Source organism: Fulmarus glacialis, unplaced genomic scaffold (assembly GCF_000690835.1).
Source record: "Fulmarus glacialis isolate BGI_N327 unplaced genomic scaffold, ASM69083v1 scaffold14422, whole genome shotgun sequence".
NCBI lineage: Eukaryota > Metazoa > Chordata > Aves > Procellariiformes > Procellariidae > Fulmarus > Fulmarus glacialis.
In genome coordinates, this window is record NW_009197288.1 from 35,189 (window position 1) to 49,256 (window position 14,068).

At 35.9% G+C, this 14,068-nt stretch overlaps 1 protein-coding gene across 1 annotated transcript in view; it reads right to left on the reverse strand.

Moving 5' to 3' along the window:
* BTAF1 (BTAF1 RNA polymerase II, B-TFIID transcription factor-associated, 170kDa) overlaps window positions 1–10,640 on the reverse strand; it is a gene marked incomplete at its 5' end in the record, with an annotated part of 36,573 nt that extends 25,933 nt beyond the window's left edge. The window contains 7 exon segments of the mRNA XM_009572492.1: window positions 1,094–1,162; window positions 2,464–2,575; window positions 3,265–3,401; window positions 3,760–3,923; window positions 6,365–6,511; window positions 9,351–9,465; window positions 10,517–10,640. Coding sequence (XP_009570787.1) covers window positions 1,094–1,162; window positions 2,464–2,575; window positions 3,265–3,401; window positions 3,760–3,923; window positions 6,365–6,511; window positions 9,351–9,465; window positions 10,517–10,640 — 868 coding nt within the window.
* Window positions 10,641–14,068: the final 3,428 nt, after the last annotated feature.

Sequence of the window (14,068 nt, forward strand, 5' to 3'; positions counted from 1 at the left end):
TTCCTTAATTAAGATGTGTGTGCCCTGTATCAAATGTACTAAGAAAGCTATGAGAATGTCTGCATTTCAGAAGACAAGTGGACTTTGGCTTCAACTACAAATAGCCTGCTTTCAAATAAGGTGAGGCTTATTAGCTCAGATACAGGGATGTGCCACACGAATATAATTATCCTTTTTCTGGGCCTAAAATAATTGTGCTGGCTGCAAAGGATCTATCTCTGTTTCCAAGTTTGAAGTCAGTATGGGCAGAGCCAACTTGCTATCACTGAAACTGTGCGACAGATATACCTAAGTATGTTATAGTCGGTGTTAACGTTTAATCTTTCAGAAGATCAACCTTTTTATTAAAAAACTGAAGTTAGTTGACAACAGTTATTTCCATCTTCTGCTCAAGGAAGAGAGACTATTGTCAGCTACTTCATATTTTTGCTTGGAACTGATATCAAAGTTTCGAAAATAGTGTAAGAATTGAATAAAAGGGTGAGCAGAACAGGTTTTGAATCTTGAAAATAAGTTGTCTAGGCAACCAAATAGATAGTTTTTGTAGTTGGTATTTACTATCATTCTAAAAAAGTTAATAGTTCCTTTTTATTAACAAAGAGAACAACTAATGATTTGTAGCCTACCCCCTGATACCAAAGGATTGATTCCCCCCCGCTTTTCTACTAGCTTAGCATTAGACAAACATGCCACTGTTGTCAGCAAGACTTGCACAATATTCCTCAAACTCTTGATGAATCCAAGCCTGTTTTAATTGCTTCATCTTTTTCACCATATATTCATGTGCTTTTGTTTTGCTTGAATTTCATTAGTTCCAGAATTCTCACTTATAATCACTACTTTCTGTATCTTTCCCACTCTCCACTTAAGTATACATTACACATCTGTTTTCATTTCCCCTTTAAATGAGTCTTAAAAAACACTTAAGTTCTCTAAAAGCAGATTTGTCTTCGCTATGTAATCTGTATTTACGATTGATGTAATTTTTGATATCTAGCAAAATGCTCAAGTCTTACGCATACAGTTTTGTGCTTCTATTGAAGCCTTTTTTTTAATCTATAGTTACACCTTATGTACTGCATGTATGTCTTACCTCCCAAGAAGGGTTAAAGAGATCATTGCACACCTCTTCACAAAAGCTTTCCAGAGGCCATTCATTTGCCTAAATTTATAAAAAATTATTAAGTACAAGATTAAAAGAGAAAGGGATCAGCAGAATGCTTCTTATATTGTATGCCATTTAGATATGTGAAGATAACAAAGACCTCCAAAAGCTCAAGTATTTTTCTTTGTTACTGGACAGAATTGGGGCGGGGGGGGGGTCTTCCACACTTCAGGAACTTTGCTGATTGGCACCGTATCTTTTAAAAAGCTTATGAAGTTTGTCTGTTAGTAGTGTAACCTCTTCTCTATGGTAATTAATTTTGATGTTCTGGAATTCAGCCTCCCTTTAGGAACCACGCTAAGGCAGAAAATTAAGGAAAGTTTCTTATCTTCCCCAGTGATTCTTTAAATTTATGAACTGTGCCTTTAAAGAACACAATAGGCAAGCCTCAGTTTGAACTTATACTACATAATCAAATTGGGTCAATTAATCCAGTAATAAACACCACCCTTGTCACAACACAGTCCACATTTTTGAAAACCAGAAGCAATATCCACTATCCCAAAACTTCCTCCAAGGAAACTGACATGGCTGTGGAAAGGAAATTATGACACTAACATTAGTAAGTTCACACCATCACAAACACAAAGCATTTGAAAGGCTAGCAAACTAGTAGCTATTCAGCCTGCAGTTACCATTAATCTCTCAAATTCATTTTTCAATCATTGTTTTGCAAATAAGAATTTCATTACTAAGCTATGTTTGGAAAAATATTCTTTTTGTAGAATAGAGTCTAATCAAGATAAAGTCTCTTCAAATAAACTTCTATATATCATTTGCATTCTAGTATAGCATTTCTCACAATTTTTCAGCTCTTCAGTCTATTGAAACAAATGCAAGTTTTTCTAAGACTAAGGTAATTATTTAAATCTTCAACTACTGAAGATAGAACTTAATTCTAAATTAAGCCTAATTAAAGTAAGGCAAAGATTAAATAAAGTGTACATGAACATTTAGATCAAATTATTGATGGCTCAGTGCAATCCTATCATCTAAGTGTTTAGCACAGTTTTACAGTTTAATACCCAGGTCTGACACCTGTAATCCACCTACTCAGGTTCATTTGGGTTACAAACTGCTGCCAATGGATTAAACGTGTTTTCTTCCTCAATGCTATACAGAGTTTGAAGCCCACTTGCTTCATTACATATAAAAGTAAGCTGGCAATGGCATTCTTTACTCCATTTCTCTTAATGCTAAAATTACTAAAGAATTTAGGAGTAATAAAGGAGTTTTGTTCTACATTACTCTGCTAAAAAAATGAATGATCATTCCTGAAGAAGAACAATACATCATACCTCTTCTGGAGCATTTTCTACCAATGTTTTTGAGTCTGTGGCAGGCTGGTTGATGACAACATTTGCAACTTTTCTTCTCTTTTCTTCTGGTTCCCCATCAGTGCTATCATTGCTGAGAAGGAACAAGTGTAAGTTTATGAACTGAAAGTATGCTTTAGGGGAAGTAATTACTTCTACAACTGAAGTCTCAGATACAATGAAATGTGGCAAGAATACAAAACAAAGAGGTTTAACACTGCAATATGCAAAATAGGTAAGTTTACACGTAAAAAAGTTCAGTGAGGAGACAGCAGAATGTCCAGACAGCTGGACATTTGGGACAGACAGCTGTCCCAAATGGGCAATCCTTCTCAGCCTTTTCCAAAAAATACAGAAATTCTTAAATAAAAATCAAGGAAAGATAATTTTGTTTACTGCTTGTTATAAACACAGTAGGTACAATAATATGTCACTATAAGTTACAGTGAGTAACACAGCATACATCAGAAAGTTGTATCGTAAATTTTTAGTGATTATCTTCTTAAATCCCGCATTTTCATGCACTATTCTCAAGCCATATTTAATAACAGGGACAAACCACAAATGTTAACTGTAGCATCCTGTTTTTTCAAGATCCCTCTGAAGCTAAGTCCTTAACAGAGCTCTATTGGGGATATAAGTACGGCACGCAAGTGTTTTACCATCGGCACAATTAGCACGTAAAAGATTAAGATACAAAGACTGTAAGAAGTTTTTCAACAGATAAATCAAATCACAATCCCAGCTGAACTGAAATAAAAGCAAACCAGTTCACTATTATACCTCTTCTCATTAGCTTCCACTGCATCTCTGGATCTTTGCTTTGCAAATAGCTTAGCCATTCTTTTGGCTTTATTCTTTTGTCTACTGCTCATACCAGCTCGAAATTCAGAGTCAATTAACTCAGCAGCCTGAAGAGTCTGAAAAAGAAGTCATTCATTGTCAATTCTTCTCACCGTGAAGGTCCTGAAAAAATCCTCAAACCCACATTGCTCTCAACTTCCCCAGCCCTCCATCATTTCAAACTCAGAGCAGCAGTTTGACATCAAGTAACAGTAACATGCAACTATGGGGCATAAAAATTCAGGAAGCCAAAGCATACCATAGTAGACATTGATCATCATACTTAAAATACAAAGATTATAACCGCAGAAGGACAAATTTAGGTTTACGGTTGGACTCAATCCTAAAGGTCTTTTCTAACCTAAATGATTCTATGATATAAAGCAAACCCACTGTATTATTCCTTGCAGCCAAACAGCCCAAGGTTTTACCTACAGGTTGTTTGTTTACTAGTGAAACTGAAGAAGGTGAATAGTCCAGATCTTCATCGTTGAACAGATCTTCAGTATTCATCCCAATTGCAGCACCCATATCTAAGCCAAGTTTCTTTTGTAACAGTTTCCTCTGTCGTGCTATCCTCTCCTTAGGATCAATTTCACCTTAAAAAAAAAGTTTTTAAAAAAGGGAATATGTGTCAGATTTCCAACCAGATGTATTATTGAACATTTGCTCACTGAAGTAACATAAGCAAGCCAAAAGTTACAGAATTAAATTGTGCTTGGCTAATACATCAATACAATCTTTTAAACCAAGTCACACTGAACCCTAGGAAGACCTTCTCTGCTGCTGAAGCTATGCTAGTACTTAAACTGTCATCAATTTTTAAGCAGAAAATAGCTCCCATGAAGTTAATTAAATTACACTTGGCCTACAGAAGTAAAAAAACAAGTTCTCCCTGAATTTTTAGGAAAGTGCACTATGAAAGGAGCAAATTAACACTCGAAAAAAATAAATCCAGCAACTGATTCAAGAACTAGTGCTTTTTTATTGAGTGCATGCATTCTTGTGGGATCTGTTGATTTTGGCAGTCTGGGTTTTTTTTTGTTTTGTTTGTTTGTTTTGGGTGGGGTTTTGTTTGTTGTTTTTTTAAAAAGGTTTCTTTTCCTCCTAAACTTTATCTTCTGTTGGAAAACACAGACCTAAGAAATAACGACCACCAATAAAACCCCTCAAATGATATTCAATCCAATATCCTGTATTAAGCTAGGTTGAATCTGAACCTGTTTTCTTCAGAAACATTCTTCCTTGTAAAATGCGCTAGACCCAGGTGTCTCCTTTCCTTCTGCCCAAACTAACTCCTGATGGCAATGTAGACTGAAGCATAAGCATGATTTTCCTAGGGTGCTGGAGTCTGTTACAATCTTATCCTCAAGCTTCATGCATCAAAAAAAGCTCATTTAGGAAGTTAACAGAACTTTAATTATTGAACACTAGACTTTGTGACCACCCACATTTACATAAAAAATAGAAGATTTTAGTGCCTGAGTAGAATAAACCCTCCAAGTAAACCAAAACTTGTAGCTTGTAGGGCTGCCAGACTTCACTCTCTTTTCACATGTGCGGTATGGAAGCCAGTCAGGAGGACTGGAATTTTTTTGGTCAAAATACCTGCACATAAACTTGTATGTAGGTGACCAATATTGTCAGAATTTTGGGGTATACACCAGGTTGAGTAGTAATTAGCAGTTAATTATATCTATACCAATAAGCGTTTGGGGTTTTTGTGTGTGTGTTGTTTTTTTTTTTAAATCACATTTAACTGACACGCAGAGAAATACAAACAACTTCTGTTCTCTAGAAAATATTTTTCCTTTCACAAGTTCATCTTAGGAAAAAGTGTCAAAGACTGCTAATTCCAAAGATTCTTTAACTTGCTTTATATCCATTCACGTTGGCTACTTACTTGAAAAGGAAAGCTGCTACAAAATGCAGAAGAGAAAACAGCCTTTTTACTTTTTCCCACCAGTTAAAAAAAGAAGCAGCAACTAAAGCTATTTTTAGTTTCCTTTCGTATTTTTTGATATTATATTTTTTATTTATTTTCATTCATAAAATTATTTATGTGCAATCATACAACACTGGGATAAATATCAGAATTCTATGAACTCAGGTGTCCTATTCCATCTGTTTGATTTCTGAAGAGGTAGGGTTTCGTTAGAAGAGATAAAACTTGTACAACCTTATTAACCTAGCATAAAAGATGGCAAGCAATAAAACAGCAGTGAGGCTTAACTGACAGGATACTGCTTAAGTGTCAGAAGCCATGGGTTCTGTTCCTTGCTGAGCTAGTGATCTTCTGTGTACACTGCACAGAACGCATCACACACAGGGAACAAGTGAATCAGGGCTATGCAGTCAGAGCAGATTCTTATCTATAGCATCATTTCATTTGGTGCAGAAACTGGAAGGTAGACTGGAATTAAAGCAGGAAAGTACAGTAATAGCAAAAAGAATCTTAGATTAAAATAATTCAATGCCATTACACTGACATAAACCAACTCTCTCAGGTAGAAAGTTGCAGAAAGATAATCAGACAAGTCACTTGAAACAAAAGACATCACACAGGCACCGATATTTGACCTTCCAGCTTTGACAGTTTTATCACAGTATTTTTCCTGCAATCTTTCTATATTTGAAACCTTCAAGCTTTTAAATAAGCCACATCCTACTACTACACTTGGGAACACTGTTTTAATGAAGAACAAGTGGTGATAGTTCCTGCGCCTCTTAAAAAAGTCTACAGAAATTCTACAGAATATTTAATATTGCTTTTTCTGCTCCCTCTTTCAGGTTTCCACACTCCTCTTCCCCCCTGTACGCATACTAATTCTGGTAAGAGAAAAAACAAACAATACGCACCCCCTAAAAAAATCGTTTAACTTGAGAAAGATAATACAAACCAGTTATGTTGCAGAATATTTTCTTCTGTTATTTCCTAGCATGCTGAGAAACCATGGATGACTAGACTCATAATACTGCCACAACAAACTTTTTCAAATCAGTAAGTTTTCTTGTCTGCAAGTAAAATACAAAGATATACCTGATTTATCATCTTGGACTTCAAATTCTGCACCAGCAGATCCAAGAAGAGATGCACCATGTTTTAACAAACGACATATATCAAATCTGTCAAAACGCAACCGATCTGTTGAAGGTGAATCTTCCATAGGACTTTCTGAGCCTGGTTCTAGATAGGACATTGAAAATAATATTAAGGACAATGTGATGAAATTTTTGTTCAAAGTTCTGGCAGAAGATTAAGTGAGAGAAAGAGGAAGAAATAATTTCTCTCCTCCAAAGGAATCATCAGACGTACAGCATTTTGACATACAAAGTGTAAAGGCTCCACTTCACAAAGACAGACTGAAAAAGCTCACTTAACACACTTAATGGAGTAGAAAAAGATTTTAACGTTTTTCCCTTGATAAATTGAGCTTTTTAAAATCTTGGACACTGACATACCACTAGGTCTTCTCTGTACACATACGGCCAACTTGCAGTTTGAACTGCATATGGCTCACAGATAGTTCAAACAAGTATCATGCCAACACTGTATCATACGACCAACAGGCAAGCATCCCTGGTATGGAAGCTGGAGAGTAGTCTTAACAGGTATGGGAGAAAGTCAGCTACCAAGGGCTGCTGAAGACTAGTTCAGCTCTTCTCAAATCCAGTTGCAGATACAGTGTAGTTCAATACTGATACAGAAGAGATTTGTTCCTCACAAGGTGTCCTATCATTTCCTAGTCATGAATTCACTTCCAAAGCATTTCCTCCCCTCAACACTCAAAGATTAGTGTGTTTTGTGGCTCCTAGTCATGTGCAGTTTAGGATCCAAAAAGATTGGCCATTCCTTCGTAATCCAGCACGCTCACATCCTGAATTACAACCAGCAGTATAAATACAGTTGTTGCCTACAAGAAATACAGCATTTAGTTTGGTGTGTTTCATCCCACACTTACACTTATTTATGAAAGCTTGTTCATTTACAGTAGAATGAGTCTAAGTGCACACAGAACACTGTACAAAATAAACACCACCTACATTTCTTCAGACCTGAAGAAAAAGTTAACATTCATTACATGTATAAAAAAAGAGAACTGATTTATAGCAAGCCTAAAAACCTAAATGCAACCAATCAAACCACTGTAAGACACGTGTATTTTACTACTACATCAAACAATTTAACTGAAATAAAAGAAACAAATGTCTGCATAGCCAGTTAGCCCTGTTAAATGGTACCTTTTTCTCAAACACACGTAATTACCTTTTTAATTTCATATCTGACAGGCAGATATGCAAGAACTGGACAATGCATGTAACCCATCATTAGAAACAGCTGCTGTACTTGAAGACTGACAGGTTGCCCCATTTCCATGTACAAAAGGAGTGCTGTAAGTAATTCTTAGAACTAGACTGGTGAACTTAACTTCTACCCTTGGTAAGATAGTAGAGTCTATAAATAAAGTTATTAAGTATATGGATAAATGTGACTTACTGGGAAACAGTCACAATGGCTCCTGAAAAAAACCCCTCTCATTAACCTGATTATCAATGTCCTTAAAGAGCTCCAAGAAGTGGATAGAGGGGATCCAGTGGACGTAACATATTCAAAAGCTTTTGGCAAAGTTTCATATAAAAAATTGAAGGAACTAAGTTACCACAGAATTGGGGAAAACATCCTTTTACAGACTGAAAGCTGGTTAAAGACAGATAAAAGCTAGCTTTGGAGTCCTTCAGGGATCAGCGTTGCAACCAATTCTAGCAGTTTTTAGCAATGGGAAGGAGATTTCACTATGCACTGTTCTCCAAGCATGTAGATGACACTAAGCTCTTTTGGGTAACCAAAAGTTACAATGGCACTAAGGAATCCAAGAAGGACTCTCAGAACAGACTAATGGGCAAAGAGGCAGATAAGCTGCAAAATTAATAACTTAAACCATGCCTACACAACACTGAATTCAGAACTGGCAGTTAACGTTCAATAAAGATCTTGGAGGCACTTCTGACAGTTTTCTGTATTCACCAGCTTATTGGGCAGTGACAGCCAAACCAGACAACTAAGTACTGGGCATCATCATGAAGGAGGCTGAAAACACGACGAAGTGCATCGTTTTGCCACTATGATAAATATCAGTACTCTAGAGGTGTAGGTACACTGTGTGCAGTTCTCTGCATCTCAGGGAGGACACAAGTGAGAAAAAGCACAGAAAAGCATAAATAAAGTTATCTAAAAGACAAAGCAGCTGTCCTGTGAGGAAAGACTGAAGAGACTGCAGCTCTTCAATCTGCAGAGAAGAAAGTTGTTGGAGGAAAGCAAATATGATGGTTTACAAAAATCATAAAGGCAGTGGATAAGGCAAATGCAGAACTTGCTTGTCAAATTCTATAGCAACAGAACCAGGAGGCACTGAATGAAACAAATATGAGATCACCTCAAAACAGATATGAGTTTTGTTGTGGTTTTGTGTTTTTTTTTTTTTAAACAGTTAGTGAATTTCTGGAACCTGTGCCACTTAAGGTTGTGAACACAGACAGTGCCAACAGGTTTACACAAAGTCACTGACAATAGGTCCATTAGTTGACATAAAAGCAACTCTAACATCCCTAGCATGACAATTTCAGATGCAAAGCGAGTACAAACAGAATAGACTTCAGCAGGCTGCCATTTCACCTCCCTCAGAAAGGCGCTTTGAGCAAGGGAACAGAGAAGAAAGCATCTGCAAAATATTATGACAAAGTTGATTGGTTAAAACTTTTGTCATTTTACTAGTTATTATTCCTTTTATTTATAAAAGTAAAGCTTTATGAGGGTACAGAGCACAAGCACAGGAATCTTAGAAGAAACAAAGGTCAGGCACATCGTTGTAATTGAATATGAACATCTAAAGCCAAAGAGGTTTACTACAGTCCATGCATATAAAAAAGTCTGTGCTCATAAGAAAACAGAATGACACAGTTGCCTTGAAAAGTCTCATATCACAGTCAGTTTGCATCAGATAAAAAATAATTCATTTAAAAAGCACCTTGTTTTGATCTCGGAGTTGGATTCCACTCAGGTACATTTTTCACTATTGCTTCAACAGCCTGGCCAGCTGCAATACGAGTATCCCAATTCGTACTTCTTAAATACACTAACACCTTTAAGGAGAGATTAATAAATAAATAAATATTTTTACTTAAAACATACTTTGAGAAAAATCTATCAGCTGTAATGCTCTATTAAAACACACTTACTTTTAATGCTATGGATTAAGACAACATTCAAAACAACAAAAACAAAGGACAAGAAAACAAACCAAAGAAATGTGAGCAGCCCTCTCTGTATTGCTCACTGCTTAGCAGAACCCTTGCCATAGCCAGAAAATTAAGAATTTGTAAGATATATTTAGTCCCATCAGTCAAACTCAACCTTGATTTCCTCCAGGTACTGAACAAGGCTTGAGACTTTTGGTTTTTTGCTTTCTAAAAGGAAGTGTTCAAGAGAGATTGATAGACCTTAAAACTTTGAAATCATTTAACCCAAGAAGAGGGACAACATGGGTCACTTGAAGCAACATATACTCTTCTAAACTAATTTAGCACTCTGTCTCAAATCTGGAAAAACTATTTCTTTCTCTGAAAGTGGTTTGATATTCATGATTCCTTAGCCACTCTGTTGATACCATCAATTGTGGTGAGGGCACCTGTTCAATAAGAGCAGAATTGAGGTCACTCAGCCATCTCCAGCTGTCAGATACAGGCTATTTTTGGTGTTTTTACTGGACTTGGCCAGATTGAAGTCTCAAACTAATGGAAAACTCTTTCCATTTTCCGGCCCTTTTAAAGACATGCAGCCTCCTATATTTTTAATGCTGTATCACACCAGTAACAATCTTTAAAGGCAGAGGCAGAAATTTTTTTAAGAGAGTAAAGCTTCTCTTTATAGAAGAAAATTTGAATTTACAGCAAACATTGAATATCAATACTGAATGCAAAGTGAAACCTAACTTATGTAACCATTTCAGAGGCTGACAAAACAGCAGGCTTAACAGAAGCAGTCTCCTAATTTTCTTTAGTCTCCTATTTTTGGAGAACACAAGACTACTACGCTTTTTCTTCTTTTTCCCACAGAACCCACACCCCTTTAAACTAGTTTTATTCTCACCATTAAAGTACTGAAAGCAAGCTAAAAAAAAAAAAAGATGCTTACTTTGGATAAGAGATTATTCAGTTCATGAGGATGCAGTTTCACTACTTCCCCAAGTTGCTGTGCAGCTGCTTTTCTTGTTACTGGTGTTGTACCGGTGTCCAGTAAAATAAAGAGACGATCGAGCCTAAATGTGATTGACAAAACCCGAAAATGTTACGCTATTCATAGTTCAGGGGCCTATTTCTATTAATATTCCCCCATATTTTTCAGTTTATCTAACGCAAACAGAAGAAATATTTGCCTGAAGACTCTCAATTGACAGGGTGACAAATGAACTTTTTTTCCTAATAGTAAACACATTTAATTTGGTAAGCAAAAAAATTAACAGACAAACTGTTATAAACATTAATTTAAAAAAAAAAACCCGCCGTTACAAGAAAAAATTATCTTGAAAAATAAATACTGTTAAGTTGTAAATTATCTTCGTCAATTCTGTCTGATAGAGAAAGCAAAGGGCTCAACTGCTCATACTGTGCATTATAATTTCTTTTGAAGACATAGCCTGTGATGTATATTACCAAACTCTGCTTTTCCAGGATACCACAAATTTTTACTTTTCACACATTTCACCCCCTAACTACCTGGAATATATAAGACAAAACCTGTTGTTGAATTTACAGCTTTGAAATGGTATGATACCTCTGGCCTTCCCATGAAATACAGGAATTTAGCCAGATCTGTTTTCACAGTAACTCTGTATTTAGTGAAAGAGACCCCAATCATCTATTTTCAGAATAGCTAGCTTATTTCTTGTTTAGAGTTACTGAATGAGAAAGTCATCATATAAAAAAGCACGTAAAAATAGAGACTACCTAGAAAATCAAATCAATGATGGAAGTAACAAATGTTCATTATTCCCTCCACTATAAGTGGGACAGTTAGAACTCTTTACAGAGTGCCTAGTTTATCCATTAGTTATTGGGCAGTATGAAGTCATTACTGAATGCAAGTCTAGAATCTGTCCATATAGTGCAATCAGAATTTGTCCCTTCTAGCCTTAATCATACTCCTCCAAATATTACAACAATATGAAGCTGGAATTTACACAGCACTGAAGCTCACCTAGATCAGCCTAACGAAATAAGGATACAGGTACCCTGAACAACTCCCCTTCCTCATAAACACACACATATTGAGCAAATACAGGAAAAGGACAAATGTTTTGCCTGTTAGTCTGTTGCTACTAATTACATTTCACCAAAATTGCTTTTAGCATTAGTTCCAATCATTAAAAAAAAACACAAAAAACCCACCCTCTCTTTCCAACATCACTGGATTTTTGTATTTTGACACACTTAAACCACATTTACTCCTGAGAATATCTTATGTGTCACAACGCAGTAGAAACAGCAATGCTACAGAGCCAAGGCTGTTCCAAAACCCAAATGCTCTAACAACTGAAGATACTAGATTAAACATCCATTAGACAAAAAAATTTCTAACTGAAAATATCTCAAATCATCCTAGTATTTTAGACACACTTCTGATATTTGCCAGCTTTGAAATAATTCTTTTCTACTACTAAAGTAGGTGAGCTCATTTCAATTTCTGCAGATAAAACTGGAGTTTCAATTGCTATGATTTACTAGTTAGTAAATTGTTTTAAAGTTACATAAAAATGAAAACCCAAACATATCTAAACTGGCAGTTTTGTGTGATTAGATAGTCAAGGAGGAAAGTAAAAGCTTTAGAGATCTAACTCTTCCAAATCACTGATAAGAGGACTAGTCAGGAGGAACATACCAGATACTTTGTTATTTACCAGTATTTTTTCTTTAATACATTTGACAGTAATAATGCACCCTGATTTGCAGCACTCGGTATTATTCAGTACAAAATACGCTAGCTTGCAGAGCAATCACAGCTTTCTCTAACTTGCTTGTTCTCTCATTCTTAAACTCACCCCTTCCAGTCTTCATCTCTCCGTGAAACTTCAGCGTTCCATACTCAAGTTTGTCATTTAGCACCACCCACTCCTTTAACTATCAAAGTATCTTTTTTTCATCCCCAAAGTCAAGCAGAATATGCAACTTAGACCACTTCCTCAGCTAGAACTCTTCATGTGCCAAAACAGGAGGAAACCACTATGATGGCCTACCCTCAAAAAACCTCAAGTTTAATTCCAATCTTAGTTACAAGACTAGATATTCACTCCTAAAACCCACAACTTTTTGAAGCTGTATTACCTACAAAATAGTTGTGTGTTGTTTTTTTTTAACCTGCAGTATGCTTAGTTTGTAATTTGTGATTTTAAATTGTAATACGCTTAACTTGCACACAAATGCAAAATAAAACAAAAAAAATCTTTCTGTTGTCTCACATCGCTATAGGAAGGTTTCAGCATTCAGCCCCAGCAAAATAAATGGAAACAGGATTGGCAAATACAGCTAACTAACAGTAGACTAAGAGTACTCCTGGTCATGCCAATCATTCTTCCTTTCCCTCCCCCAGACTTCCCTGAGGTACAATTCCCAAACAGTTAATATTTCGGAGGTATTTCTTAAGTTTTGGTGTTGCTGCAGCAGAGTATGGCAGAGCCTGAATTCTCCTGCTCTAATTGGAAGGGTAGCACTGAGACAGTCGCCACAGATCAGCAGCACTATTTTTTTTTAATTTAAAGTTTTCACTCTTAGTTTCATTAAGAATTAAAAAAAAATACTAAAAATTCTAAACAAATTAATTTTGAGGACATGCAGTTTGGAAAGAAACTTCCTAAGTTCTGGTACGGTTTTTATAGTCTCTAAACTAGTTCTTAAAGCCAAAGAGAACTAAAAGTTTTCTAATGGCATGTGGTTCTGCCTCTCACATTAGGCAGTGCTGTAACCAGAGCACTGCCTGACTCACATCATTCACAAATGTAACACAGAAGTCTGAATCAGTGTGGTAGAATGAAATGCTCTACAATGCAGATAAAATTTTTAATTATTTTTATGAAAGAGTTCAACACAGCTGTCAGAAAGTTGTCTGTCAGAAAGTTGTTCTAAGAATACCGAAGACACAAGCAAACGAGAGAAATACAGGGAGTACTTATGTGGGGAAAAAAAAAAGTAAAAAGAAAACCAAAGAGATTTACGGATTGTTACGAAAAATCTAAATACCAACGAATGCTAAAAATGAAATATTCTCTAAAACTACTTCTCCTGCACATTAACTGCTGTCATCAGAGCTTAAAAATACAAAATCCTTCACTTTTAACTCGTAAGTAATGGTTTAGATCATCTTTCTAACTCACCTTCCAATCCTGAGTCAACTACATCCCATTGACAGGACAGCAACCATACACCACCTCTATGTGAACTCATGCTATATGAGCTCATTACAAAGCACTAACTTATTTAAAGAAGTAGATACCTTTTTCCTCTCACTTGAGAAATTTGAGATTTTTCTAATCATTGCTGAAGTATATCAGCAAGATAGAACTTGGAGCAGCAATTCAAAGATCTTATGAACAGCATTACATTCAAATTAAGTTATTTTTTCTTCTAAGAAATACCACATGAGCTTTTACACTGACACAGAGTTCACTAGAAATTTTTCTGACACAAAAACATC